The sequence below is a fragment of the Tenebrio molitor genome, chromosome 3 (assembly GCF_963966145.1).
Source record: "Tenebrio molitor chromosome 3, icTenMoli1.1, whole genome shotgun sequence".
Classification (NCBI taxonomy): Eukaryota; Metazoa; Arthropoda; class Insecta; order Coleoptera; family Tenebrionidae; genus Tenebrio; species Tenebrio molitor.
Window position 1 is genome coordinate 19,833,416 of NC_091048.1, and position 26,798 is coordinate 19,860,213.

The following is a 26,798-nucleotide window of genomic DNA, read 5'->3' on the forward strand; positions in this document are numbered from 1 at the left end:
TTTCATTCCACGGTGTTCTGGACTCGATTTGGTAGTTCGCTACTGATGTGCTCGTCCGTCTCTAATCTGCCTGTTGTCTATTGAGTCTTCATCTTGGGTGATTCTGGGAGGCGACGCTCACGGCTCCCGCGCGAAGCCGTGAAGAAGTTCTAGTGGGATGTGTGGGATCCGCTCAAGGTCTGGAATCCCACCCAGGGCCACCCGAAGCTCAACCCTTTCCGCGTCGAAGATAGCACACTCCAGAATGCGATGGATGGGGTCATCTGGAGTGCCGCAAGTTGGACAGTTTCCTGTGTCAGATTTGCCTATTCGGTGCAAGTGTGTGACGAACGGTCCATGACCGGAGAGGACCTGGGTGCTGAGTCTCGTGAACTCCGTTCTAGGAGCCTCAGGAACGTTTGGAAAAAACGAGTGGGTGACCGGGGCTCCTCGAGAGCCGTCCCATCTGCTCTGCCACCGATCCAGCGTCATAATGTGAAGATACTCTCTCAGGTGTCTTAAGCTTTCGAATTCCTCCCTGTGGACCATCATGTCCAGGTAGGCCGCCGTCTCCGTTCTTCGAAGCATTTTTACGCAGTTTGTCTCCGCCATGGTCAGGTCCAGGGGGGGGATGCCCGAGAGCACCCCCGCTGCCTCATTGGAGACTGAGTTGTACCCCTCGCAGATCATCCTCCCCACGGCACCACCCAACGATAGCAGCATCCGTCGAACTCTCGACACCCTAAGCCGATGCGCCCAGACCTCAGATGCGTAGGCGACAATGGGGAGAATACCACACTTGTAGATCGCGTGTAGCGACCTCCCCACCGGAACATCCCATGTGACATGAACCTTCCTCCTTAGGGCTAGCACGATCTTCCTCGCCCGCTCGCAGACTGCACGCACGTGCGAGTGAAAATTTAGCTTTTTGTCCACAATTACGCCCAGGTATTTCATTTCGCTGACGATGCCGACCTTGGAGTCGCCCAACCTCACCCTGATGTCCCGGTGATGCACACGGGGAGGGGACTTGTTTATCATGATCTTCGTCTTCGTGCCTGAAATTGTTAGCTTCTGTCTCAAGGCCCACTCCATCACCCGCTCAACGCTCTCCCTGATGTGGTCTCTTACAACTATCGCAATGTCATCTGCGTATGCGATGGTCTCTGTATTGGGCAACAGTTCCGAGTCGAGGTACATGTCCAGCACCGAGTTCCAAAGGGTGGGCCCCAGGACAGAGCCCTGAGGGCAGCCCTTCGTGCAGGCCTTGGAGACCTCTACAGACCCGTCTCTGTAGGTGACCGTCCTGTCTGTCAGGTAGCTCTTCAGCGTCGCCAACAGGTACCTAGGGACGCCCTTCTGCTGCAGGCTCTTAATGACCGCTGGCCACCAAACGTTGTCAAACGCTCCACTGATATCGATGAATATAGTCGCCGCATATTTGTCCGTCGTTTCCTCGATGGTCTCTTTATATTTGAGAAGGGCACTTACAGCGGAGCGACCCGAGATGAAGCCATACTGCCTCCGGGAGTGAAAGTCCTCCGTCGTCGCGAAGAGTCGCCTCCTGATGAGCCTTTCGAATATTTTCCCATACTCCGTGAGCAACGTTATTGGTCGATAATTCTTCCTGTCACTCGGGTCTCCAGCAGGGTCCTTCATTAGGATTTTTAGGCGGCCCTCCTTCCAGCGCCTAGGGTAGTACGCTGCTCTTAGACACGAATTATATAAGTGCAGCATGAAGCCCCGAACCACCGGGTGCACCAGCTTCACCAGCTTGCCCCTCATCAGGTCCACCCCTGGTGCCTTCTTTGGTTTGATGGCTTGTACTAGTTGTTCCAGTTCCTCATTCGTGACCTCCTGGATGTCATACCTATATTCCTGCTGCAGGAACTCGAAGTCCTGACGCCAGATTCTGTGCACAACATCTTCTGACGTCTCGTCGTCGTCTGGAAGCAGTTTGTTCACCAAGTAGCCCGCCGCTTGCTTGGGCGTCAGGGTGACCTCATCTCCCTCTTGGAAGGCCGCCATGGGTCCCCTCTTGCGGAATTTTTCGGTGGCAATCTTATACACCACACCCCATGGATTCGGGGCTAGGTCATTTTCGACGAACTTAACCCAGGATTTTTCTCTTGTCTTAGTCAGCTCTCTCTTGTATTTATCCTTAGCGGAGTACATCTCAGTTGCCAGGAGATTGGCCTGGTCCGGGTATCTGTTGGTGTACAGAATCTTCTTCTTAGCTAGGTAGACTTTTCGGAGCCTCTCGATCTTGCTCGTCCACCATTCTGGTCTCTCTGGATAGGTCCTCCGTTTCTTGGCCTTGGCGCGGACAATCCGGTTTATTCCCCCATAGAAGCGGTCCACTGCAGCGTCTATGGTCCTAGGTGAGACCAGCACCGGGAAGTCGCGGAGCAAGCCTCTGCAAAGGTCAGACAGGTCTGGTTCGATGTCCTCTAATTTCAGGTTGGAGCAGTCCATCACGTATTCCTCGATGCTCGCTGCGGACTGCAGTGGCAGAGCGCAGGTAAATCGTATGACCCGGTGGTCTGAGGTGTTTACGTCCTGGAGAACTGTCCAATCTCTGACCCAGTTAATCGTGTCCGTGGTGCCTAGGGTAAGATCGATGTTACTTGATCCATTGGCAGAGGAGAAAGTTGAGGGCAGGTTATCCTCGTTGAAGATCACTAGGTCATTAGCCAAGATGAAATCTTCTAGCACCGGTGAGTTCCTATCACATAATGTGTCAAACCAGATTGTTGAGCGACAGTTGAAGTCCCCACCTAGCAGAACCGTTTTGTCTTGCAGGTTCGTTAGGATCTGCTGTAATTTTGTAACCATGTTACGGATTGAGTCATTGTTAGGGGGGGCGTAGATCGAGATCACAAAAACGGACTCTGTGGATATACCATCGATTGATACTACCGTTACATATTTGGAGGACAGATGTCTGAGGTGCAGCACATTCAAGGTGGGGTTGTTCACCAAGAGACAGCTAAAAAACCTGTTATCGTTGTTGGCAATGAGGCGTTGGTTCATGAGCCCAGGGATTGTGTATGTTCCTCTGCTGGTCTTGTAGTTGTACGGCTCTTGGCAGAGGGCTATGTCAATGTTCTCTTGCCGGATATATGCCAATGTCTCGAGTGTAGCGCAGCGCGAGTTGTGTAGATTCGCTTGTATGACTGAACATTTATTCTTCATAGTCGATGCTAGCCTGTATTTCTTCCAAGTTCTTCCACTATATCGGGCAAGAGTAGACGTGTGTAGAACCTGTTTATGTTCCTTTGCACGATCGAATCCGTTTTGAAGTAGAATGTAATATGTGGGAACGAGATTGTTAGTAGCTAGTTTAAGAGCAGTCGGTGTCGGATTCAGTGATTGCAGATTGAGGGCCATCTGGATTGTTAAATAACTTGTTGAGTTTTTTCCTTGCCTTGGTACATCTTTGTTTCAACCCTTTCGAGACTATCTGCGGATGAATGTCGGCCAGAATTTTAATTAACGCAGGGATATCGTCGGTTAGTTCTCTAGCTAGCGTTAGCGGACTTGGACACCCAGATATATTTTCGAAAAGGTAGATTAGCTTCTCTAGGGCGAACGTCGGGGTAGGAGTTAGGTTGCCAAAGAATGTTCGTAGTGGTTCAAGTTGCTCCTTTATATCTTCTTTAACGATGGCTGGGTCTATCTTTGGACGTTTTCTCGGGTTTTGTGTTGGGGGCTTTGTTGGCTTCGCGAATGGTTCGTCCCCTGAGGAGGGTGATGGGGGTGAGGTTTCTGTGGTTGATGGAGTGAGTGTGTCGCCCAATCGTTTGGTACTAATTTTATTGAATTCAACCACTGGTGGTGATTCGGGTGACGTTTCACTATCAGAGACGGTCTGCTCTATGGAGTTAGAAATAATAATAGGGGCGTCCGTAGTTGACCTGTTTTGTGCTACAGTCTCCATGCTTGGTTCAGCGTGTTGTGTGCATTGACTTGCAATGTGTCCCGGTTTTTTACAGATGAAACAACACATATCGTCGTGATTAAGAAAGATTCTGTAGCTGGTGTCTTCAAATGTTATTACCATGGAGCTCGGTAGCTCTATGTCTTTATTATCTTCGACGTAGATCTGTCTTCTGAAGCTCAGAATATGGGCAAATTGTTCGCCGGGGATGCCAGCACGAAGGAAGGAAACAGTGGAGAGTGGCTGCAAACCAATTTGCCTAATGAGTTGTTCCAGCATGTTGTGAGGGATAGAAGGACAGACATTAGAGAGGATAATTCTTTTCGACGGAGTGATCAGCCGTCTAATGCTTATGTCAATCCCTTTTATGACTATTGTTTTATGTTGACGCGCTAGAGATTCCGCCAATTGGGAGCTGCTTAGGTATATGCAGACTCTATTATTTGAGATTCTTGAGGCAAATGTGATGTTCTTTGGTTCTACTATTTCTGATATGCTGGTTACGTAGTCGCCGAGTTTCAAATTGTCGTCGACGGACAGGATTATTGCTTGATCTTTCTTAGGAAAGGGATTCATATTTGTGGGGTTCGAATTTTGTAGGTTAGACATTGAGGGTTCTGATTAAGATAGCGTGCATATCTCGTCTTCTGATAGCCGAGCGTTGAAAAAAAAACGCCGGCACTCTCGCGTGAAGTTTTTATCGGGAGTGTTGTTGTTTTCGGAAGATACCGATTGGCTTTCTTACGCACTAATCTCACCCAATAATTATAGAATTTCCTCTTTGAACTATTTGGCTCTGGAACTCGCGTGTTCACAGCACCACGATTCTCGAAGGACTGGACAAAAAAAAAAAAAATCTATAACAAAATTATTTTGTAATACCGAAGAAGAATCCTTGTTATTAACCAAAAAAGTTATATTTCCTTATGATTACATTGATTCATTTGAACGTTTAGAGGAAACCGTTTTACCTTGTAAAGAAGCATTTTACAGTGAACTTACTGAGGAACCTATTAGTGACAGCGACTATTATCATGCTAAAAAAGTTTGGGACTGCTTTCATGTTAAAACAATAGGAGAGTATGCTGATTTGTATTTAAAGACTGATGTTCTTTTACTTGCAGATGTTTTTGAAGCTTTTCGTGATACATGCAAAAAAACATATGATTTAGATTCTTTACATTACTTTACTACTCCCGGACTTACATTTGATGCTATGCTCAAAACCACAAATATAACATTAGAACGTTTGATGGATATTGATCAAATATTATTTATAGAAAAAGGAATAAGAGGTGGTGTATCACAGTGTTCAAATAGATATGCAAAAGCAAATAATAAATATATGAAAGAAAATTTATAATTAATTTATATGGTGCAGCAATGTCAGAATATTTGCCATATGGTGAATTTGAGTTTTTAGAAAATTTTAACATTCAACAAATATTATATACCTCCAATACTTCTCAAATTGGTTACATACTTGAATGTGATTTAGATTATCCCAAAATTAAAAAACTGCTTTTAACATTATTTCCAAAAAAAAAAATATATTATTCATTATAGAAATTTGAAAATGTATTTAGACCTGGGAATGAAATTAACTAAAGTTCACAAAATTTTAAAATTCAAACAATCACCATGGCTTAAACAATATATTGACTTAAATAATAAATACTAAACTCAGGCAACAGTCTAAAAATGATTTTGTAAAAGATTTCTATAAATTAATGATTAATGCTATGTATGGTAAATGTATGGTGAATGTTAGAAAACATAGAGACATTCGATTGGTAACGAAATGGGATGGAGAACGCCGGGGACTACGCGCATTAATTTCAAGACCTAATTTTCATAGCTTGATTATTTTTGATGAAAATATTGTTGTTGTTGAAATGAATAAATTAGAAGTTTATCTGAATAAACCAATATACGTTGCTTTTAGTATCTTAGATATTTCGAAAACTTTCTTATATGATTTTCATTACAACTATGTTATTAAAACCTTCCAAAACTCTGCAAAATTACTTTATACCGATACTGACAGTTTAATCTATGAATTTAAAGTTTATGACATATATGAATATATTAAAAAAGATTTTCATCTTTTTGATACCTCAGATTATGAAACTAACAATATTTATAACATTATACAAAGAAACAAAAAAGTACCCGGCCTTATGAAAGATGAAAACAATGGTAAAATTATGTTAGAATTTGTTGGTTTAAGATCAAAAATGTATGCTTACACCAGCGGTGGCCAACCCGCGGCACGCGTACCACTATTTGCCCGCGGTGACAATACTCGCGCGAAGTAAAAACATTTTTCTTGTTATACGATTCAGATGAAACAGTAGGGCAGTGGTACATAATGCATTATCATTCAAAAGGATGAAACAGAAATGAAAAAGTGGCTCATCAAATATTTTTAATAAATTTTTAATAAAATAAACAAAAAGGTTGGCCACCATTGGCTTACACTGTAGATGACGATAACTCAAAAGAGTACTTAGTTAAAAAATCAAAAGGATCTACAAAATCTTCAATAAAAGCCATCACATTTAATGATTATAAAAATTGTTTGGTCGATCAAACAATTTTAGAAAAAGTACAAAAGTTAATAAGATCTAAAAACCACAAGGTCTCATCTATCAAACAGGAAAAAATTGTCTTAAGTCCATTTGATGATAAACGTATTCTTAATTTTGATACAACTGATACTAAGCCTTGGGGCTATATGTATCAAGCAACACCTAACAGAGAAAAAGAAGAAGAAAATATTAATTATGAGTAAAGTACATATGTGTACATAAGTAAATAATGGAAGGGATATCAACTACAAAATAAGGTACTGCATACAAACTAGCAACACAAATAATTTTATTTTATTGTTGTTGTAGTGCTAACCAGTGTTTCCAAGATGGATCTTTTGTTACAAATCAAAATCGAAGCCCAAGATGCTCTACAGAAAATTTATATGAAACATTTAAATAACCTGATCCTGTATGAAGACACTCATCAAACGAAACTTAATCTTTTTACTCTGATGAACCGAGAAGACTTTATTATTCCAAGTGAAATTGTTCTAAAAATGTCTCTTTACATAAAAAATGCTAATGTTGAAATATTTGTAAAACTGTTACAGAAAAGAAAATTTTTAGATAAGTATGTACACACATTTGTAGATATCTGTAGGAAAGAAAATGTAAGTTTGCTTTCTTATTCGAAATTATATGCCTTGTTAACTGCTCATGGTTTAGAGAAAAATGTATCACATATTTATTATCTGTTAGATTTATTGTCCAACCACAATTTGCAAAACAGTTGCACAAAGGAATTTCCATTGTTGAATATTTTGCAAAACCATCAAACTGTTGTATCATGCATTGATCAATTTGTATGTAATGTTTCATACATAGCTGACTACAAAAAGCTTCAGATAGCAATTTTGTCGTTGAAATTAAATAAAGATGTTTTATATAGATTTAAGCCTCATGAAAATGTTAAACACTCCCAAATATTACAATGGGTAAAGGAAAACATATCCAAAGGAAACAGCGATCCAGAGGCTCAGCTAGGTTGGACTTGCGGTCCAGACTCAGCGAGATGGCCATCAACAAAGCTCCAGGATTATAAAGAAACTTTCACTCTGTTAACATTATTATCATCTATTCAATAAAACACTTTCATATTTTTTTGCCTTTGTAAAGAAAAGAATTTTGAAAATTAATAAACATCTCATATAAGAGAGCATATTGATTGTTAACAAAATTTATATTTAAATTGTCATATGGATTATGTGTATCATTAAGGAAAACTTTAATATTTCTTAAATAACAATGATCAAAACGACTACAGTTTTTAGTAAGTTGATTTTTTCGATCTGTTTGTAATGCAAACATTACATATTGAGGTTTTTCTATAGCAGATTTAATAGCCCAGGTATGTTTTTGTGTTTGAGGTAAAACTGGATATTCATGTAATTCTCGACTTCGAAAAGGAATGTACAATTCTTTTGCACTTTTAACAATATCCAATAATTTTAATTGTTCTTTTATTGTTGTTGTAATATGAGGAACTCTCCATGATATTTTTTCTAAAGACAATTTTACTGTCTTATCTAAATCATCGTCGAGCAAAAATGCATTACTATCATCACTACCGCGACGTAGTACTAATTCTTGTCGAGCATTTACTAAAACTTTTTTAAAGTCTTCACACAAACCCAAAACCATGTGAAGTGGAATTATAACATCAAAACTACCACTCACTCCATCAATAATAGTAGATTGTTCTTTGGGAAACCAACCACTGTTTTGAAGAGCCTTACTTTGTGATTCGTTGTATGTTGCATATCCTTTTAAAACAGACGCAATTCCCGGATTTCTAACAGTATCAATGGAATCTCCTGATATTTCATAACGTATTTCATTAAACAAAAATAAAATTCCCATGTTAACAAATTCAACGCTTGAAGGTGGTAAAACAACATTATCTTTATCATACACTTTTACTTTTCCTTGAACATGTAACGTACTGTACCAAGGTAAAGTGTATAGGTATGTCTTGTTGTTGTATTGGAATTCAAATTTCATCATTGTTATTATTATTAAAAGAACTAGATGCATAAGGTGGATGAGTACGTTTTTCAGCATAAGCAATTGTCATATCAAACAACGGTGGTTCCTGAACATTCAGAATTTCAAAATTCATTTTGCTAAATTTATACTTTTACTCGAAATCCTAAAGATTTTAAAAACAAACGGTTTGCTGTAGTTAATACTTTCACGTTTTTCACTCGACTAGAAATTTTATTTGTTTTTGAGATATTTATATTTTTACCCTTGTATGCTGCACCAATTTTACTATAAAATATATTAAAGGTAGTAAAATTTAATAAACAAGTAATAATTAAATCTACATACACATATAATCATATAAATCATAAACAATGCACTTCTTCAAGTGGAGTTACATAAGGCAGAGTGCCTAAAATACTTGCAGCATTTCCACGTTGAATTGCCAATGAGATTCTTTGGTAGAAGAAAAATTTTGCTCTAGAATCTCCGGATTCAATCATAAGTTTTGCACCAATGAAATCGATAAATGTTTTACATTCCAAACTCCATGGACCTAACGTTTCGAAAGCTAATGCTTTAAAAATATAATTTGCAGACTTTAAATTTTGATATTTGACATGTTTTCGTTTACTTGCTTCTTCGGCAGCTGATCCTGCAATTATGGAAGTTTTTCTTATGTAAGAATCAGCCAAAGTGTCAATACATGTTACATCCCATATTAGGCGTTGATCTTTACTCCATGGAATGAGTGTAGCACCATCAGGTCTTTTACCATCGTCTCTCAAGAGGCCACATGGTTCAAGAGAGGAGGAAATGTGGATAGAACTTAAGGCTCGCTGGATAATTTGATTTAGATCTGAATGTCTTGAAAATCTGCCCTTATTTTTAGCACAACTAAGTCCGTGACAGCCATCATTTGAAACTGTAAAGCCGCAGTGGCAAGTATGTTTCTCAAATATTTCAACACCAAAGCGATTTGCTACACATATTTGTAAAATCTTGTTATCCATAAATGTACCGATGTTTCTTGAGGGAAAGGCATGAAGCCAAGCATTAGATTCCTTTCTTTGTGCGGCAAGAAAACGAGCTGAATCAATTTTATCACAAAGATTAATTTCATTGGCGATGATTCTTGTTGTATTGATTATATCCCAGCCTTTTTGTAAAAATGTTTCCGTTGGAAATGTTTTACCATTTAATTCAATCCATAATCCAATAGCTTCTTCAGCAAAATGAACACTAACCTTTTTGTCCGTTTTTGATAATATTTGAAAGACTAGGTCGTGAACACCATGTATTGAACCAAGGAAGACTGGGAGAGAGATATCTTGAATTTTCCTAATACCGAGACCACCATTTGAAATAGGAAGGGAAGCAAGAGTCCATTGATTTTCATTAAACTTGATGTTTAAAAATTTTTGTAAACTGTTACGAATATCATTGGCTATTGATTTAATACAATTGGGAAATTTCCAAAAGGGAGATGTTCTAAGTAAAAAATTTAATCTTGGAACAAAGAGACAATTTTTTACCAAAAAATAAGCCGTGTGTGAGCTTAAATTTTCTTGTTCTATATTTTTCAAAAGAAGAAAAACTTTTTCAATTTTCTTTTTGGCAATGAAATCAAAACCATCTTCAAAAATTGGGCTTCCAAGTAATTGTAAATTATTTATATTTTTGTTTACTACTAGAATTTCTGATGTTAGCGATTTGAATTTTCTTAAGACATCTTCATCAACAGTATCAGAGCAAAAAAAAAGTTCACATTTATTTGGGTTAATATGTAGACCTACTTCCTTGGCCGTGTTGATGATTCTTTTAAAATTTTCAAAAACAATATCAGGAACGTCAGCTATTGTTGCGTCATCTAGATACCAGATGTTTAATTCAGTTGTAATTGACTCAACGATAGGATGAACTGTTAAGCTGAAGGCCATTGGTCCGCAAGGATCTCCTTGTTGGCATCCAACTACTGAAGGTATTATATAGTTTCCAAAGAAAAGGTGTGAAGGTTCTCTATAGCACTGATTCAAAAAAGGAAATAATGACGGAGTTTTATCCTTTATTTTTCCAAAATTTTCTTGGTTATGAACATATGTCCTGACAGAATGAATATAGCTTTCACAACCAAGTTTTGTAGCAACTCCAAGTTGATTTGGTGTCAAATAAGAATGTAGATCGCTCTACAGTTTATAACATCCAATTTTTGCTGCAAGTCTTCGAAAAATGTTACCAATGGCAATAGGGCGAATACCACCATCTTTCTTCTTTAAAGCACAAAGAGAAGCACCGAAGATGAAAGGACACATTTCATTAATTATTTTTCCTGATAATAGAAAGTTACAGAGCAAGGTAATTGAAGATAATGCTCTTTGTCCTGCTTCACCAGCAGAGACAGATATCATATCTTACTACATATTAACATTAAACACTATTCCCATTGCAGGATCGCTATTTTACTTTACGCAAATGCAACCTTACTGTTAGCACTTCTCCTCTAAAATTGACAATATTTCCCACTTGATCAGTTATTTTAATTTTTATCTCATCTATTTGTTTAGTGTTAACTGGTAGATAAATAACACTAAAAGGTGTTTCTATTATTTTGTATCCAGGAGGTACACAAGGAAAAAATTCATAAATAACATGCATTGCTTTACCATTGCGATACGCACCAGATACAATATTACTCTCCACACATAATGCATTTACTTTGAATATTTTACAAGGATTATCTGATATATGTTTTTTGTTTGCTCTAAGTATATGACTGCTGAAACCTAGTAAACTACCAATAGTGTCTTTTTTTGTAAAGTCAATATCAAGACTACATTTAATTTCACATTTTAAGGTATTGTTATTTCCTTCTATAAGTAAAGTAGGTTGTTGCATGTAGTGATTTGTTTTTAATGATTCCTTTTTAACATATCTAATAAGTTCTTGACTTAAAAAAGCATTGAGTTCATCAATTTCATAAGAACCCTCAGGAATTTCAATAAAACCTTTTTTTTTCGACACTGTCAGAATTTGAGAATTTTCTCCTATGTGAACGGATTTTGATAAATGTCACAACTTGTCAAAACGAAACGTCAAGCTAATTTTAAAGGTTTTAAGCGATTTGGAGCCTTTAAGGGGCTCGTCGACCAAAAAAACGTTGTATTCAACTCGTTCGTGTGTAAATTGGGCCTTTTTTGGCACTCGTGGGCCTTTAAAACGCTCGTTTCACTTGCGTTTTAAAATGGCCCACGCGTGCCAAGAAAGGCCCAATTTACACACAAACTCGTCAAATAAACTACTCTCCTGTCAAAAATGGATTACTCCCTAGAATTCGAACTTTTAGGGAAATAACGTTTTTCATGTTGTGTGTAACTAGAATTTTCAAAAGTTATTTTGAATGCCTAAGGTTGGTTACTTTGAATTGAGAGTTTAAATCCAAATAAATATGCCGCTAATAACCAAAATTGATTGTGAAACGAAAAATCATCTATCACTTAGCGAGAAATTAGTCATTACTGTTACAATTAATTTACTGTCTTACATTTTTGGGATATCTTTTGTTTGTCACCAGAAACCACGTAGCCTCCAACCTAACCAAATTTATGGCAACCTAGTAACGAATATCCCTAAATCCTAGGGAGTAACCCATTTTTGGGTTATTGAATTATTTGTTATTTGAATTAGTTACGTTTGCTATTGAATTAAATGTTTCTAAGTTTATTAAACCTAAAGCGTATTCACTGTTATCCAATACTAAAGGAGGATAATATTTACTTGAAAGTATTGAACTTGTTCCTGTTAAAGTAAACGTAACAGACATGATACAAACACATACAAAAGACTGTGCTAAACTAAAAACTATCTACATCCGTTATTAATTATTATAGTTGTACAAAAATTTTAAACACAAATGTCCACAAATTACTGTATCAAACTTTTGTAATGTTTGATGATTATATATTATTTCACACTTATTGTTTTTGTTTAAATATTTAACTAATTCTGTAGGTGGCGGTAAGTTGCCAAAGCTATCAAAATAAATGACCTGGTTATTAATTTTTTTATAAGCAGTCCAGTGAGTTCCATTACCTTTCTGATCATCTAAATTTATGAGACCAGTTTCGTTAACTTTTGCTCCTGATTTAGGCAATGAATCTTTCATAAATACTCCTCTAAAATTATGAATTTCTAATAGTTTTGCAAATTTTTTTAAATCAATATTTGTTAAGGCACGTCTTGGAAGCTTTATAGGAATGTCCTTGGTGATTTCCATGGTCCTAAAAAAAGACCGAATCCCTTTTTATAAGGTTTTAAAAACAATCGTTTTCCTGATTTAGACTTATTTAATGCAATGGCTTCCATACTTTGATTATGTCTTTGAGTTTCTTTAAGTTGTTCTTTAGCTGCTTTAGTATCATTTACTGCTTTTGCAATTGCTGCAGCACCATCACCTAAAGAACCTAAGGCCCCTAATGCAGCAAAAATTGGAATAAGCGGTAAAAATCCACCAGTTTTTGGTATAGGAATAATGCGTGTATGTTTAATAGGACTTTTGTTTTTTACTGATTTTACAGCTTTTACTGCTGCTTTTATAACATCAATGTTGTTTTTAAACTTCTTTTTTTTTTTACTGATGAACAACCCATTCCAAGTGTTAATTTAGCTTTCATTGCAGATGCAACACCCAAAGCCGCAGTTTTTTCTCCAAGTGAAGAATTAGAAGAATGTAATCTAAGCTTTGCTTTCTCTAATAAGACACGGTCTGCTTTATGTCTATTGATTAGATCTAAACTCTTATTATAAGCGATATCATGTTCCTTGCAGGCTTCATCCAAATCATTAACTCCTTTATCGCCCCTGGAAAGTCGTTTTGATAGTTTTGTTCCTGGTCCACAATAATTATAACCCGGAATATGAAGTTCTACGGGTAGCTTATTTATCACCGAATTTAGAATACCACGCCCACTATATCTCTTTTTAACCGTTTTTACTTGACTGTTACGATTTTGTTTTTTTACTGTCATATATAGACTTTATGAAGCTTAGGTTTTACCAACTAAAACACAACTAAAACAAAACAGGTTTGGATAAGAATATTTATAGTTTACAGAAAATTTTCTCATTAGTTTTATGCAAAATGCGAATAGTACAACAACCAATAACACTACAAGTTTCAAACAATGATTTTAAAACTATTAACAAAAAAAGACATGGAGGACTTTTTCCCTCAACTATACGTTGTCTTATTGTAGGACCATCAAACTGTGGTAAAACCAATACAATGATAAGTTTAATTGAACATACTAATGGATTGCGATTTGAAAACGTCTATGTTTTTTCAAAATCATTATTTCAACCAAAATATCAGTATTTAGAAACATTATTAAAACCTATAAAAGGAATGAATTTCTTTGCTTTTAATAATCTAGAAAATAATATTCCCTCTTCATCAGCAGTTAAACCTAATTCCTTAATAATTTTTGATGATGTAGCTTGCGATAAACAAAATGTTATGAGAGAATATTTTAGTATAGGTAGACATAAAAATATTGACTGTTTCTATTTGTGTCAGACTTATACCAAAATTCCGAAACAATTAATTAGAGACAATGCAAATTTTTTAATAGTATAGAAACAAGATGAGTTAAATTTATTTCGCATTTATAGAGACAACGTTAGTTCGGAGCTCACTTATGAACAATTTAAAGAAATGTGTCATTTATGTTGGCAGGATAAATTCAATTTTTTAGTAATTGATAAAGGAAAAGATTTCAATAGTGGAGGTTATAGAAAAGGTTTTGATTGCTTCATACAACCTTAATTTCAGTAAGAAAAACTATACAAGTACTAAGTATCAAATTCCACAGTTTTGGAAGCAGTTTGTTAACGCTTTGTAACGCTTTTACGGTTTGATAACGTTTTGCGTATTTGTATTAACTAAGGGGGTCATTCACGAAACACGGTAAGGCTCGATAAGGCGTTGCAAATTCAAAACCATGACAACCGACATTGTTGAAGCATTGTATTTGCCATTTCGTTAACGATTTGCAAATTTGCAAAGTTTCGTAAATCTCCCACTATGAATTTAAAAAGTAGAGTTAATGATACAGACACAGACAATCTAAAAAAATTAATTAAGAAAAGAGATGAAGTAAAGCGAAAAATGACTTTGCTAAAACAAGATGAGTCTATTTATGAAAACACCTTTTCTCCTATTACCAAAAGACTTGAAACAATATTCAATCAGTTACAAGAAAAAGGCATGGTCAACAACTTTAAACCTAAAGAATAAAAAAAAGAAACATTTAAACAAATTATTCGCGTCGAAAATAAACTTACTCTTTCGGATAGAATCTCTAAACTTCAAAAAAGAATGGATTCAATAAAAGATGATAAATGTTAGCGCCATTTACCGGTCAGCCTGTACAGCACCGCGGATATTCGAAACCCAAGACGAAGGTCAACGCCAATGCATGGGTTTGCAATATCGAAAACGGGAACAGGGAACAGGGGAAGCAGTGCGAATTGAGACGCTTGAGACGTTAGAGAGAGAGATGTGCTAATTAATAATTGATTATTGTGCACCTCATGTGTCGATTAAAAATTGTTGTAATCGTCCGATAATTAAAAATTGTTATCTTGAGAAGGGTAGTGCTTTTATAAAGTTGATTTGAATGAAATTGATAAGCTATTAGGGTGTCCAGAAAGTTCTGAGCGTTTTTATGGTATTCTGTTTCTCGATATAAAATAAATTTAAAATCAATTGGTAATTTTTGGTAGTTTTTTAAAATATGAAGTACACTTGTCCATAAACAATTTGACGTGTCTCAATTAAATAATTTTCAATTAGTTACATTCTGGTAATTGATTGTTTACATGGAAAAAGAACGAAATCGTAATTTAATGTTATATGAATTTAAATGTGGACATTCAGCGGCAGCAGCGACAAGAAATATATGCAGAATTGAAGGTGCGGGGACGGTAAAACAGTATACTTGTCGGTGATGATTTGCGAAATTTCTGAATGGGGAAGAAGGTCTTAAAGATAAGAGTCGTTCGGGACGAAAGAGCCCATCTTCTATCGTTCTGGATTTGAGTTTTTGGGACAAAGATGGTTGGAAGTCATTGACAATAACGGCGAATATTTAGTTTAATTGTTGTTTAATTTTTTAAGTAATAGATATTTATTTATTTTTCTAAAAAACGCTCAGAACTTTCTGGACACCGTAATACTTCAAAGTACATCACATGATGCATCAGTTTAAAAAAGGGAGGTAGAACCAGAAAGTTTTATAGAGGAACCTGAAAATGTAGACAATATAGAACTAGATGAGTTAATTGAAAATTCAGTTGAAGAAAGTAAAAATAATATTTCAAATATTGTTGGAACCGAATTATTTACTGAGGGGGAGATTCACGAAACTTTGCAAATTTGCAAATCGTTAACGAAACGGCAAATACAATGCTTCAACAATGTCGGTTGTCATGGTTTTGAATTTGCAACGCCTTATCGAGCTTTACCGAGTTTCGTGAATGACCCCCTGAGTATTTAGAAAGTTTTGATGAAATACCACGGCAATATACAGTGAGCGGCAAAAGTATGGAATAAATTCATTAAAAATCAAACAAAATTTTTTTCAAAAAAATATTTGGACAGGTCAATTTTAGTTTATAAAAATACATATTTTAATACAAAATAAAATTCCAAGCAGTCATTTGTTTTCGAGTTATGATGTCATCGATAGTTTTTTTTAAATAGAAACCCCCTATTTTTTTCTTAATTCTGATAGTCCTTTTAATTGTCTAAACGTCAGTGTTTCGGTTCAATTGCCTCCTACGAAGTTTGACGGATGTTTCCGCACCCAGGAGTTTGAACCTATGACACGCCAATTGCGTGTCCGGTAGGGTTTTCTTTTTACGCGTAGGGGTTTCGCACAATGTGGACCGTGATTTCAAAATGAGGATAGATGCTTCAGATTAATACAAAGATGTATTGGTGTTTCTGGTTCTACATTTGCTTATCAACTAACTTAAAACTAACGAAAATGTACAAAAAGTAAATTCGCACCCCCTCTCCGTCATGGGTAGTACGCTGGTGGTCTTTTGCAAGATGTGACGGAGCCAGATGGCGGGACTTTCCCACTATTGTGAAAGAGACCACCAACGTACCGGCACCGGGGATGATTGTCGACAGGAATATTGGAAGCGGCGTCATAAACTAAATTGGACCGGCCGCTCCAACATCCCGCCCCTCATTGAAGGCTTCCTTCAATATTAAATTTAAACGGTATATACAAATCAATTATGTATGACACATCGGTGTGCACATGTACAATTGAAACTTATGACTAAAGAACAAACGACAAAACAAAAAACAAAAAAAAACGAAATGAATACAAACAAACAAACAAAAATGGGTAAATAGGCACTATCACTAAAAGTTCAAAAAAGTTCGAACACTCACTGGTTAAATGTACATAGAGGCCATGGGTAAAACACACACTTTGTTTATTGAGCGGGTCACTTCACCTTTTGAAGTTTTTAAAGTCACCACACGCACACAACCATCCTTTCCTGGGTGTAGGCGAACGACACGTGCCAAGCGCCATTGAAGGGGTGGTGAATTGTCTTCCTTGATGACCGCTAACTCGCCCACTTCGATGTTTGGAAGACGCTGGTTCCACTTACGGCGGGGTTGTAATTGCGTCAGGTAGTCCACGGACCACCTTTTCCAAAAATGCTGCCGAAGTTGTTCCACATATTGCCATCGAGACAGCCGGTTGATGGGCAAAGGCGTTACGTCATGCTCCACGGGGGCAGTGAGCAGATCACCTATTAAGAAGTGGCTTGGGGAAAGGGCGATTAGGTCATTGGGGTCGTTGGAGATGGGTGTCAAAGGACGTGAATTCAGGCAGGCTTCGATCTGTGTTAATACCGTGTGCATCTCCTCATATGTTAGTGATGTCAGACCAATCACTCTTTTAAGGTGTGACTTTACGGACCGGATACCTGCCTCCCATATCCCACCGTGATGGGGACTATGGGGAGGAATGAAATGCCACCGGACCGTACGATCGGCTAGCCGGTCAATTACATCGCGTTCGAATTTTTGCGACTTTAACATTTCGCCAAGTTCGGATAATTCATTACGAGCACCCACAAAATTCGTTCCGTTGTCCGAATATAAATTTGCAACGTGCCCGCGACGGGATATGAAGCGTTTGAGAGCGCCCAAAAACGATTGAGAACTCAAATCTCCGACGAGCTCTAAATGTAAAGCTTTGGTGGCAAAGCAGACAAACAGGGCGATATAACCCTTTACCGTCCTTTTGCCTCTGCCTCGACCCTCTTTCAGGTACACTGGACCGCCAAAGTCAACGCCGCTGTTGAGAAAAGGTCGGGCCGGTTGAACGCGATCTTTGGGCAAATCACCCATTAATTGAGACGATGTCGTCGGGTTTGCTCGGAAGCATTTGAGGCAATTGTGAATGATTCGCCGCACCACGGAGCGCCCCGACATGGGCCAGTACCTTTGTCGCAGAGAGGCCAATGTAGCCTGAGGGCCGGCATGCAATAATGAGATGTGCTCCGATTGAACGATTAATTCGGTGATTTCGCACTTAGGTAACACTATTGGGTGCTTAACGTCCGAATGAGCGCCGGAATTTCTTAAACGACCTCCGACACGTATGAGTCCGCTATCGTCGAGGAAAGGGTTGAGTGATATCAGACGACTTTTCTTGCTGACTTGACGACCGCCCTCGAGTTCTTTGATTTCGGTACTAAACGCTTGATGCTGTACGTTTTTCAGGATGATAAGCATTGATCTTTGTAATTCAGATACTTTCAAGGGACCGGTGTGCTTTGTGATGGGCTTTCGGCGAATCGTAAACAGTACGACAACACGCGTTGTAGTTTGCGCAACGATGAAAATCGAGTCAAAAAATCTGGTGGTAACATTTTCTCGGAAGTTATCGCGACAGTAACCACACGTCGTTGTTCCGGCAACTCCTGATCGTTGGCGAAGTTTGGATTCGTCTGACAGTACTTCGGCCAATGCTGTGCCTCGTTTGACAACCAGGATGGCCCGTGCCACCATAATGGAGAATCAATCAATTCGCGGGGTGAACAGCCTCGCGAGATTATGTCCGCAGGATTGTCTTTGGTGTTGACGTAACTCCAGACGCAATTTTTTGTTAACACCTGAATCTCGGAAACACGGTTTGCGACGAACGTTTTCCAAGTCGCTGGCTCGGCCGCTAACCACGACAAAACGATTTGAGAATCCGTCCAACAGCATGTCTTCGCGATGGGCAAATTCAAAGATTGTCTTAGGCTAGCAATTAACTTTGATAGCAACAACGCCCCGCAGAGCTCCAAGCGAGGGAGAGTTATTGTCTTGAGGGGTGCCACTCGAGATTTAGCGCAAAGTAACCGGGTTTGATGGGGTGTCGCGGTGTTTAAGGATCTGATATAGATGCATGCTCCGTAAGCGCGTTCGGATGCATCGCAAAAACCGTGGAGTTCGAATCCAATGGGATTCTGATTCGAAGTTACCTGCCGAGGAATCTCCAACTGATTCAATTCAGGTAAGCTGGCAATGAATGAATCCCAGGTAGTCAGGATCCTTATTGGGACGGACTCATCCCACCCAACATTTAACGACCATAGCGATTGGATCATTAATTTTGCAATTAGGATGACCGGACCCACAAGACCGAGAGGGTCAAAAATCTGCGCGGTGATTGATAAGATTCGTCGCTTGGTTACCCGATTTCCTGACTGGATCTGACATATGGAATATTTTAACGCGTCATGTGTGCAATTCCATAATAGACCTAATGTTTTGGAGTCGCCATGTTTATCGAAATTCACCATGACTTCATTTTCACTTAACGTGGGCAATAGCTCGGGGCAATTTGATGCCCATTTGTTTAACGGGAAACAGCCTTTGTCAAGGATTGCCACTATATTGTCGCGTAACGCGCGCGCTTCGCGAACCGTTTTTGCTCCAGTTAGCAGGTCGTCCACATACGTGTCCTGCATGATTGACCGCTGAGCTTCGGGATTATTTGAGCCTTCTTCCAGCGCTACCTGTTGTATGCATCGCGTAGCCAGGTAGGACGATGACGCCATGCCGTAGGTAACCGTGTTAAGCTCGTAAACTTGAACCGGATGGGACGGGTCGCGACGCCATAAAATTCGTTGGTACTTTCTGTCCTCTTGGTCCAATTGTATTTGCCGATACATTTGCGATACAAACGCGTAATGATGGCAAAGAGATCCTGTTGTACCACCGGACCTACCATTAATTTGTCGTTTAGACTGACACCGTTAGAGGTTTTGGCCGATGCGTCAAAGACTACGCGCAATTTAGTGGAAACACTGGACTCTTTTACTACCGAGTGATGAGGTAAAAAATACCCGTCGTTGGAGAACATTTCGCGATCTTCAATTGTTACCGGTGACATGTGATGCAAAGATTGATATTCGTCCAAGAACAATTGATAGGAAACGCGCAAATCCGGAGATCTTTTTAATCGTCTTTCAAGACCGTGTAACCTTTTCAAAGCGATGTCATAAGACGACCCTAACTCTTTTGAATTGTCTTTGAATGGTAGTCTGACTGTGAATCGGCCGTCATTGTCGCGTTTGACGGTGGAGATGAAATGTGTCTCACACGCTCGTTCAGCGGAAGTTAGCGATTTGTGAACCGGAGTTTCCTCAATTTCCCAAAATTTCGCAATTCGAGCGTCGAGAGGATTCACTGCGCTGGTTACGACGTGTAAATTCGTCACGGAATTTTGCGGAAGTTTGGCAGGTAGACGCATTGCGCCCCCGGCTATCCATCCCAGGTGGGTCTTTTGGAAAACCGGGTGCACTTTGGTGGCCTTGATTTGACCGACACAGAGGAGGTCCCAAAAGATTTCAGCACCGATTAGAATATCTATGGGACCGGAACGATGAAATTGCGGATCCGCTAGCTTGATGTTATTTGGGATTTGGAGGAGACTTGCATTTATCGATTCCGCCGGCACTGAATGAGTTATGATCGGTACTACAAGACAATTCAAGTTAGCACCGAACGCATTGTGAAATGATTTGACTTGCAGACTGGCGATTTTATTGACAATGCTGCCGTTAGCATTACCAATTCCGGTGACGCGGATGTTGGTTTCTTTCGAATTGACCCTTAAACGTTTGCAAGTTTCGACCGTTACGAAGTTGGATTGAGACCCAACATCAATCAATGCGCGACACGATTGATATTGGCCGGTGTTGTCTCGTACGAGAATGACTGCTGTTGATAAAAGTACCTGCGATTCGTAACTATGACAGTGATGGTTAGCTACGATCGGGGTGTCTTCAGCCGCGTTCGTTGTCACAGGTGCTGCGGGTTCCGTCAAATGGAGCAATGAGTTGTGCATTTTATTACAAATTTTACAAACTCCTGACTTGCATTGGGACGCGGAATGTGAGGTGCTCCTCAAGCAATTGAAACATAATTTTAATCTTTTGACTTCGGCGATCCGAGCCGAAACGGACAAATTTAAAAATTGTTTGCATTGATACATAAAATGGTTTTGATTGCACAACTTGCACGAGGGCTGTTGCGTAGCCAAGTTGGAGGAAGATCTCGTGAACGGCGCTTTTGATTTCTGTTGCGGATTTGACTTGGATTGAACGTCACGGTTCTTTTCGGGGTTTTTGTGAAATTGGATCGCTTCCCACACGCGACAGCGATCCTTGAGGTACGCGTACATGTCCTTTAGCGTTGGCATCGTTTTTTTGTTGGTTGTTTCCCATTCCCGCATGGTAAATGCATCTAATTTTAATTCGATTAAATGGATTATCAGAAGATCCCATGTTTCCGTCGGCGCATCTAACGTTTTTAACACTTTCAAGTGCAAATCTACCTTGTCGATAAGTTGCCTCAGAGACGCGGGAGAATCTTTTGTGACGTTGGGTAAATCGAATAACGCGCGAATATGATTTTTTATGATCAAACGTTGATCGTCATACCTTTCTTTCAGCAAAGCAATCGCGATTGGATAATTTTCGGTGGTGATGCCTAAAGATTTTATCACGCTGCTGGCTTCTCCTGTGACGCACGAATTTAAATACTGAAATTTCTGTATCGGCGACAAAGATGCGTTGCTGTGAATTAGCGAATCAAACCTCTGATAAAATGAGAGCCACTGCTCCCAGCTTCCGTCGAAAGAAGGTAAACTCATAGTCGGAAGCGCTACCGGTACGAAGTTCGGATTCGTAACCGATATATTCGAATGATGAGTGTTTCCGTTTGGCGTTTCCGATTTCGCGGCGTCCAGAATTTTGTTGACGCGAACCGCCGCTGCGATAAAATTGTTTTCGAACTCTTCGCGATAGTCGACCTGCTCGTCTACAGCATCTTCTTCAACGTGAGATTCGATTTGTTTTTGGACGCTGTCAAATTCGCTCTCTAAGCTTTTAAATTTCTCAAATTTCATTTTTAGTTGATCAAAATTCGGATTTTCTTGGTTGAGCTCGTCGACCATCGAAACAAACTTTGTGAGGCGGGCCTTCAATGCCCCTCTGGATTTGATTAATGCAGCTAGTGATAGCTCAGGCATTTTGAAAGTTATGTACGAACGTTATGTAATGTAACCAACCGCCTTAATGACTAAATTCGTTCTGACTAAACGATGGTTTTTACTTCAAACCGCAATTTGAGGTATGCACACAATTTGGAAGGTTGGTGAGTGATAAGAAATGTGGATGAGAAGGAAGCCACTGACCTGCACTTTCCTTTGCTCCACGGGGGGTGTCGTCGCTGCCTCGGGAACCTCTGGGCCTGCAGATGGATTCGTCGCAATCTCGATTACGATCCTGGTTCACTGCGAGGGCGCTCGATTGTTGCACTGGACTTTGATTGCACTGAAGCACTACTTTTTGATACACATCCGGCTCGAAGGACCAAAAATGTTTCGGTTCAATTGCCTCCTACGAAGTTTGACGGATGTTTCCGCACCCAGGAGTTTGAACCTATGACACGCCAATTGCGTGTCCGGTAGGGTTTTCTTTTTACGCGTAGGGGTTTCGCACAATGTGGACCGTGATTTCAAAATGAGGATAGATGCTTCAGATTAATACAAAGATGTATTGGTGTTTCTGGTTCTACATTTGCTTATCAACTAACTTAAAACTAACGAAAATGTACAAAAAGTAAATTCGCACCCCCTCTCCGTCATGGGTAGTACGCTGGTGGTCTTTTGCAAGATGTGACGGAGCCAGATGGCGGGACTTTCCCACTATTGTGAAAGAGACCACCAACGTACCGGCACCGGGGATGATTGTCGACAGGAATATTGGAAGCGGCGTCATAAACTAAATTGGACCGGCCGCTCCAACAGTCAGTATTATGAAAATGTTGTTGCCTTACATAAGGAAATTTTTGAGAAAAAATAAATTTGGAAAAAATTTTATAACGAACAAAAACAAGTCAAAAACTGTGTTAGTAAGTATCTAATGATGGAATTAAATGTTCGAAATGCCATCCCCCAGTTTGTTGACAATAAGCAAGTTTATGAAAAAATTCCCCCTGTTTTAGTTTTATCTATCTAGTTTTATCCCCGCACCCAATCAAAATTAAAATTTCTATACGTTGTGTTTCTGTTAAATGAGTCATTTTGGACAATGTTTTGTAAAACAAATAACACATACGAATGAAAGTGACAGTGACATTTGACTGTTTGATTTACCTACTTGATTTTTTGACTTGTTTTTGTTCGTTATAAAATTTATTTTTTCCACATTTTTTTTTTTTCTTAAAAATTTCCTTATGTAAGATAACAAAATTTTTATACTGTCATTTAGACAATTAAAAGGGCTATCATAATCAAGAAAAAAAAAATAGGGGGTTTCCATTTAAAAAAAGTATGGATGACGTCATCACTCGAAAACAAATGACTACTTGGAATTTTATTTGGTACTGACACATGTATTTTTATAATCTAAAATCGACCTGTCCAAATATTTTTTTGAATAAAATTTTATTTAATTTTTAAGGAATTTATTCCATACTTTTGCCGCTCACTGTATAAGTGCCATGATTCTTGATAAGAAACGAGAATTTGATCATAGGACTGGCATAAGACACGACAGCTTTCAAGAGAAATTCTTTATTGGTTCATCTGTTGTAGAGTTTATGGACAAAGACATTAAAGTAGATAACAACTTTTATAAAACAACACCAGGACTCTATGAACTTTTATTTAAAAACAATCCTAAAAAGTATACACAAAATGACTTGAGTACATATAAAGAGATTTTGGATTTGGGCAATGCTTGTCGTCCTAACTTTGGTCCTTCTGCTCCAATTCGCCTTAGATCTGATAAATATAAATCAGTTATTGCTCCCTTATACTTTCCATCTCAAAATTATACTGAAACTCCTAAAAGACCAAGAAAAGCTATCGGTAAAAGTATGATAAAAGAAACAAATAATTATCCAATAAATTATGTTTACTGGGATGATCCAAATGAATTAGTCGAAAGACTTCGGTTATTAGTTGCTTCGCAGACAGCGGAACATTCGGGTCACAATAACGAAATAGTTTCAATTATTGTAGAAGAATTGCGTGAATCTGGTATTATTATTGAATGATGACGCATGATGAATTTGGACCTCACTTAGTTAAAAATCCACAATTGGTATTGACAAAGTTTAGTGACAAAGAAATACTTTCATCCTCATATATGTTTTATAGCGTAATTTTAAAATTTGAAGCTAATGCCATTGTAGATAATATAGTTATTTATTGTATAAGTGTTTTAGATAGCATTTTATCCACGCAAGAATTTTTAACCGCGAGTGCGAACGCACGAGCGTTTAATATTCTTTAGTGGATAAAATGCGACTAAAACACGAATTCAATATAACGTTTTATCCACAATTACAGCGATTTAAAATCAGAATCGCCAAAATTTCATCTCATGTCATCAAAAAATGATTTGACATTATACTCTGACAGCGGATGTCACCTCAAAAATCATTGAAATTAACTAAAAAACATGGGAGGTGTTGAATAGTCGCTATTTATTTTTGATTGTTTATCGACTCCATTTGTACAAAACGCTGTGCAAGTTGGTGAAAATGGAAGAAAGTGATCCTGTTCGATTGATTTAAGATTGTATTTTTTCATTATTCCACTAGTGGAATAAAGTGATTTCATTATTCCACTAGTGGATAAAGTGTTACTTTATACGGTTCATAAGTGTGGATAAAACTTCAATTATAAGGTAATTGTGGATAAAATATATTATAGGCTTTGATAGAGTTGATTATAAATTTCCATTAGAACAGGGTACCATTGAAAAGATTCTTCTAAACAATGAAGAGGTTTTTATAAGTTTAAATGATAAATTATTTACTAAAGAACAAGCTTTGAATTATCAAATTCAATTTGGAACAAGTATATCATTTGTTGTTAAACAAAGTACATACATCGAAAACTAAAAACAATAAATTTAAATGTTTTTTTGCGCAGATAATTGTTAAATGTCCAATAAAATTTGAAAATCAGTCAGTCAATGATGAAAAAGCGATTATATAATCCATTCTTTATCTTGGTGAGTGGTCTTAGGAAAATTTTCAGCCGTCAAGTTGAATTTAGGGATTTTTGAAAGTTCCCATGGAAAAGTGCGTTGGTAGTTGTTAAAAAATATTCAAATATTACAATAATGTACTTACAGAGACGCCGCAAAGTCTTTCTATTTATTATTTTCCAGGTTGAATTGCTCATGATTCACACGCATCGGGACATAACCTCAAACGTGTCATCTTTACATCGCATCGTTTTCTAAAATTTTCATAACTTACTTGGGAATTTCAAAATGTTCTAGACCGACAACACACACTCTCCGGTGAAATTAGGTCCGGTTTATGGTTTAATAATCCGGTTAATTTTTCAAACCCAAACATCTTTGCAATATTGCCCGGCACGGGACGGGAATAATGTTGAATGCACGGCACAGAATGAGTTGAATGTTCGGTCGGATTGACGATTGACCGACGACGGACGCGCCGATAATTTTCAGACCGGGAACGGTTAAATTTAAGAATCGATGTGTACGGCTTATATATTTTCATTTCGCGACATAAGATCGCGACATTTGGACACAAATGCTTGACGAAGACTCTGAATCTGAATGACACCGATGACAGTTAATATTTGATTTACACCACACACATATTTGGTGGAAAAAGTAAAACTTACAAAGCTACCCATGGCTTGCTTGATCGCATCGACCACTCACCAAGATAAAGAATGGAGTATAAAACACTAATAATAAGCATGGTTTCCAAATTAAAAGATAATGGTTATAAACCTACTTCCATCAAAATGGATATCGTAAAAGAATTACGTAAGCCTGCAAGAAAAAAATTCAAACGTCGTCGTATTATAATTAAAGGACTAAATGAAACATTGCAAGCTGATCTTGTAAAAATGATTCCATATGCCAAAGAAAATCAAAAATTTAAATACATTGCAGTTGTAATTGGTTACTTTTCTAAGTACGTTTGGATGGCTCCATTAAAGACAAAAAATTCTATGGATGTGAGTACAGCAATGGAGAATATTTTACTAAAAGTAAAACCACCACCTAAAAACTTACAGACTGACAACGGTAAAGAGTTTTTAAATACAAAATTTCAAAGTTTAATGAAAAACCGTAAAATTAATCATTATAGTACGTTCAGTTCTATTAAAGCATCCATAGTTGAACGAGTCAACAGAACGCTAAAGCAATTAATGTGGGTACAATTTAGTTTTCAAGGAAATTATAAATGGGTCAATATATTAGATAAAATCGGCAACGAATATAACAACAAATATCACAGCACAATTAAAACTACACCCGCAAATGTTAAAAAAAGCAATGAAAGATCAATATTGAAATCAATTTATACTCATATAAAGCTTGCAAATGTACATAATAAATTTTCTGTTGGTGATCATGTACGAATAAGTAAACATCGTCAAATTTTTGATAAATCTTATACAGCCAATTGGTCAAACGAAATTTTCATTGTTAAAAACAAAAGCTAACTAATCCAACAACATATTTATTAAAAGATGTACAGGGCGGAGATGTATTAGGAGGATTTTATGAAGAAGAATTGCAGAAAGTAAAACATTCGGATATTTACCTGGTGGAAAAATTTTAAGAAAAAAAGGAAAAAAATTGTATGTCAAGTGGTTAGGACTAAACAACACACACAACAGTTGGATTGATAAAAGTAGCATCACATAATACAT

General features: G+C 38.0%; 1 protein-coding gene across 2 annotated transcripts in view; it reads right to left on the reverse strand.

Annotated features, from left to right (window-relative positions):
• Positions 1 to 26,798, reverse strand: part of LOC138126518 (receptor-type tyrosine-protein phosphatase epsilon-like) — a 195,700-nt gene that overhangs the window by 1,342 nt on the left and 167,560 nt on the right. The window contains exon 16 of one of the 2 annotated variants that reach the window (XM_069042273.1): positions 23,882 to 23,930. The exons of the other annotated variant lie outside the window; for it this stretch is intronic. Coding sequence (XP_068898374.1) covers positions 23,897 to 23,930 — 34 coding nt within the window. The 3' untranslated portion in view covers positions 23,882 to 23,896. Of the gene's footprint in view, positions 1 to 23,881; positions 23,931 to 26,798 lie in introns of those variants that run through there. 2 annotated transcript variants of the gene reach the window in all.